Genomic DNA, 4,292 nt, shown 5'->3' with positions numbered 1-4,292 from the left:
GCTCCACGTGCCCCAGCACTCATGCAGGAGACTGAAGGGGCCACGGTTCCCTGTCCGAGCCCAGCACTACACGTGCAAACTCCTCCGTTCTGACTCCTGAGTGTGCCGGGACTGAAAGTGTTCCCAAGGTCAGGAACAAGATGAGGATGCCTGCTTTCTCACCTCTAGCCAACATTGTACTGGAGGTTCTAGCCAGAGAAATTAGGCAAGAAAAAGAAATAGTAAGAGGCATTCGAATAGGAAAGGAAGAAGTAAAACTATCTCAATTTGTTGATGACACACCCATATACAGAAAAACCTAAAGAATGCCCCCCACATCTGTCAGACCTAATACATATATTCAACAGAGCTTCAGGATACAAAATCAACCCACAAAAGCAAATACGGCAGAAAGGAAATAAAGAAATCATTTCCATTTACAATAGCATCCAAAAGAATAAAATACCTGGGAAAGAAAAGACTTGTACACAGGAAACTATAAAACATTGCTGAAAGAAATTAAAGAAGATCTAAATAAACGGAAAGACATCTGTGTTCACGCACTGGAAGATTTAGTATTTGTTAAGACATCAATACTCCCCAAAGCAATCTGCAGGTCCAATGTAATCCCTATCAAAATCCAATGGCAGTTTTGGTAGAAAGGGAAAAACTGATCCTAAAATTCATATGGAACTCCTAGGGCTCTCAAACAGCCGAAACAATTTTGAAAACAAAAAGGTAGCTGGAATGCTCACATTTTCCAATATCAGAACTTGCTATAAAACTATAGTAGGGGGACTTCCCTGGTCGCACAGTGGTTAAGAATCCGCCTGCCAATGCAGGGGACACGGGTTTGATCCCTGGTCCGGGAAGATCCCACATGCCACGGAGCAACTAAGCCCGTGCGCCGCAACTACTGAGCCCACCTGCCACAACTACTGAAGCCCACGAGCTCTAGGGCCCGTGCACCACAGTGAAGAGTAGCCCCCGCTCACCGCAACTAAAGAAAAGCCCGCATGCAGCAACGAAGACCCAACGCAGCCAAAAATAAATTAAAAAAAACCCCACAACTACAGTAGGGACTTCCCTAGTGGCGCAGTGGTTAAGAATCGGCCTGCCAATGCAGGGGACACGGGTTTGATCCCTGGTCCGGGAAGATCCCACATGCGGCGGAACAACTAAGCCCATGCGCCACAACCACTGAGCCTGTGTGCCACAACTAATGAAGCCCGCACGCCTAGAGCCTATGCTCCACAACAAGAGAAGCCACCGCAATGAGAAGCCCTTGCACCGCAATGAACAGTAGCCCCCACTCGCCACAACTAGAGAAAGTCCGCGCGCAGCAACGAAGGACAAACGCAGCCAAAAAAGATTCATCCACCTGTTGCGGGTGGTAGTAGCTCTTTAAAAAAAAAAAAACAAAAAACTATAGGAATCAAAACAGTATAGTACGGGCATAGGACAGATCTGTGGAATGGAGATGAGAGTTTAGAAATAAACCCACAGATCTATACGCTACACATTGATTTTCAACAAGGGGGCCAAAACCATTCAATGCAGGAGAGAAGAGTCTTTTCAACAAATGCTGCTGGGACAATTGGATACCCAAGTGCAAAAGAATGAATCTGTGCTACTATCTCATACCACATATCAAGATTAACTCAAAATGGATCAAAGCCCCAACTGTAGGAACTAAAAGTATAGAACTCTTAGAAGAAAACATAGGGGCAAATCTTCATGACCTCGGATTTGACAGTGGTTTCTCAAATATGATATCCAAAGCACAAGCGACCAAAGAAAAAATAGCTAAATTGGACTTCATCAAAATGAAAAAGAAAACTGTTGTGCATCAAGGGACACTATCAAGAGAGTGAAAGGACAATCCACAGAAAGGGAGAAAATTTTTTGTAAATAATATATCTGATAAACGAATTATATCCATACAATAAAACATGATTTGGCTGTAAAAAGGCATGAAGTACTGACACATGCTACTACATAGATGAACCTTGAAAACATGCCGAGTGAAAGAAACCAGACAAAAAAGGCCATATACTATACGATCCCATTTATATAAAATGTACCGAATAGGCAAATCCAGAGAGTCAGAAAGTAGATTATTGGCTGCCTGGGGGTTGGGGGAGAATGGAGAGCGACTTTTTTATGGGATGATGAAAATGCTCTAGAATTGTGATGGTTTCACAACTCCGTGAATGTGCTAAAAGCCACTAAACTATACACTTTAAATGTGTGAACTGTGTGGTGTGGGACTTACAGCTCAATAAATCTGGTGTAAAACAAAACAAACAAACAAATAAAAACCAACCTTGCCTCTTGTACTCAACTAAGATTTCAGAGAGATCAAACACGAGTGAGAAGGGGCCTCGGAGGCACTGCCCAGGAGACGTGATGCCTGGGTCACCTCCAAGTGTCTTTCTGCCACGAACGTCCTTCCCAGGGTCCAGAAGCTCAGGTTTCTGCTTCTGCACAAAACCTCGCGGTCAAGGTGCTGGTGACTTTAAGCCCAGCATCTGTTTCCATGGTGACATGACAGCATCACCAAGCCCATCTTCGGTCAGCTTCCTGAACAGCAGATGACATATACTCCACACACCTGAGTCCTCGCACACGTACACAGGCACTCCCCACAGCACTGCCTCGCCCTCGGGGCACGAACCCTCTCTAAGGCACAAAGACGTGATCTATCTCCATGGCCAGAGACACTGAGTCCCCTTCAGAAAAACAGCAGACCCTCCACAGATGGAGTCAGAGCAGGGACATGACATTCCTCACTCTTTAAAGGAGCTCCTGGAATGTGGCCCAGATTCTGTCATGAAAACAGCGACCATTTCTCAGATGCTTTCCAAGATCCCGCCTCTTACAGTAGCTTCGTTTATTAGCAGTTGTGCTAAGCGCTTGGTATGCGCTTTCTCATATAGTTACTGCAATGAGCCCTTGAGAAGACTGCAGGACTACTATCACCCCCAAGGTACAGATGGGAAGGTGGAGGCTCAGAGAGGCCGAGTGACCCGTCCAAGGTTACACAGTTACCAAACAGCAGAGCCAGGACGAACTCAGACCTGTTGGATTCCAGGGCCCACTCGCCCGAAGCAGTGAGCGCCTCAAGGAAAACACCTCGGGACAAGGTAGGTGCTGATAAGCAGTTATTGAGCAAGTACCGAGACTGTAGTCCTAACCCTGGGGCCAACTTTCTCTCATCCTGGACAAGTTGCTTCTTGTGTCTGGTCTCAGTTTCTAAAACTATAAGTGGGGATGGGGCTACCTGTCTGCCCAAGCCCCAGTGTAGTGGGTTAAAGGCCTCCCCCGCCAAAATCCATATCTACCGAGAATCTCAAACTGTGACCTTATCTGGAAATAGGGTCTTTGCAGATGTATTGATAATTAGTTAAGATGAGGTCATCTTAACTTAGATGGATTAGACAACTTAGGCTGGGCCCTAAATCCAATGAGAAGAGATCATTATAAGAAGAGAAAACAGAGACACAGACACACACAGAGGGCAGGCAGCCATGTGACAACAGAGGCAGAGACTGGAGTGAAACAGTTTTAAACCAAGGAACGCCAAGGATTGCCGGCCACCACCGGAAGCTGGGAGAGTCAAGGGAGGATTCCCCCCAGCGCCCCAGAGCCTTCAGAGGGAGTACGGCCCGCTAACACCTTGATTTTGGACTTCTGTCCTCCAGAACTTTGAGAGAATAAATTTCTGTTGCTTTAAGCCATCCAGTTTGTGGTGCTTTGTTACGGCAGCCCCAGGGAATGAAACATCTGGGGTGCTGGGTGGCTCAGTGAGAAGAGGACGTGCAGGTCAGAGGGGTCAGGGCACACGGAGTCTCTGAGGGCTGAGGTGTGGCCTGCCAGGGATCCGAGGGCAGAGAAGGCACGGGGAAGGCCAGAGAGGGAGCAGGGGCGGGGGAGGGTGCCTCCCACCTGGCCTCACTGGGGCTGCACAGACCCCAGGCCCCAGGTATGGGGGAGGGGAGAAGAGGAGAAGGGGAGTGTCCTGCTCACATCAGAAGCCACTGCCCATCCCTGCCAACCACTCCCCGGAGACTGCGGGCTTGACCTACCCTACCTTGCCCGCACAGGCTGGGTGAAGGCCTCTCCCCGCTCCTCTCCTCCCCTCCCCCATCCCTGGGGCCTGGGGTCTGCAAGGGAGGAGCCTGAGCCGCCAGGGGCCTGGTGCAGAAAAAGCACCGGATGAAGGGGGTGGGGGGTGAAGGATTCAAAGGCCAAGAAACCCGGGCCAATCAGGCAGCTCTCAGAGCTGTCCAGGGTCCTGGGGAAGGCACTTC

The 4,292-nt window shown here is 48.6% G+C and overlaps 1 protein-coding gene across 1 annotated transcript in view; it reads right to left on the bottom strand.

Moving 5' to 3' along the window:
- Positions 1-4,292, bottom strand: part of PITPNM2 (phosphatidylinositol transfer protein membrane associated 2) — a 35,878-nt gene that overhangs the window by 26,278 nt on the left and 5,308 nt on the right. Inside the window, exon 2 of the mRNA XM_024758468.1 lies at positions 4,073-4,176. Coding sequence (XP_024614236.1) covers positions 4,073-4,176 — 104 coding nt within the window. The remainder of the gene's footprint in view (positions 1-4,072; positions 4,177-4,292) is intronic.

This window comes from Neophocaena asiaeorientalis, unplaced genomic scaffold, assembly GCF_003031525.2.
Source record: "Neophocaena asiaeorientalis asiaeorientalis breed wild unplaced genomic scaffold, Neophocaena_asiaeorientalis_V1.1 scaffold77, whole genome shotgun sequence".
NCBI classification, from domain to species: Eukaryota; Metazoa; Chordata; class Mammalia; order Artiodactyla; family Phocoenidae; genus Neophocaena; species Neophocaena asiaeorientalis.
The sequence above is the reverse complement of the archived record's forward strand: the minus strand, read 5'-3'. Positions and strand labels throughout refer to the sequence as shown.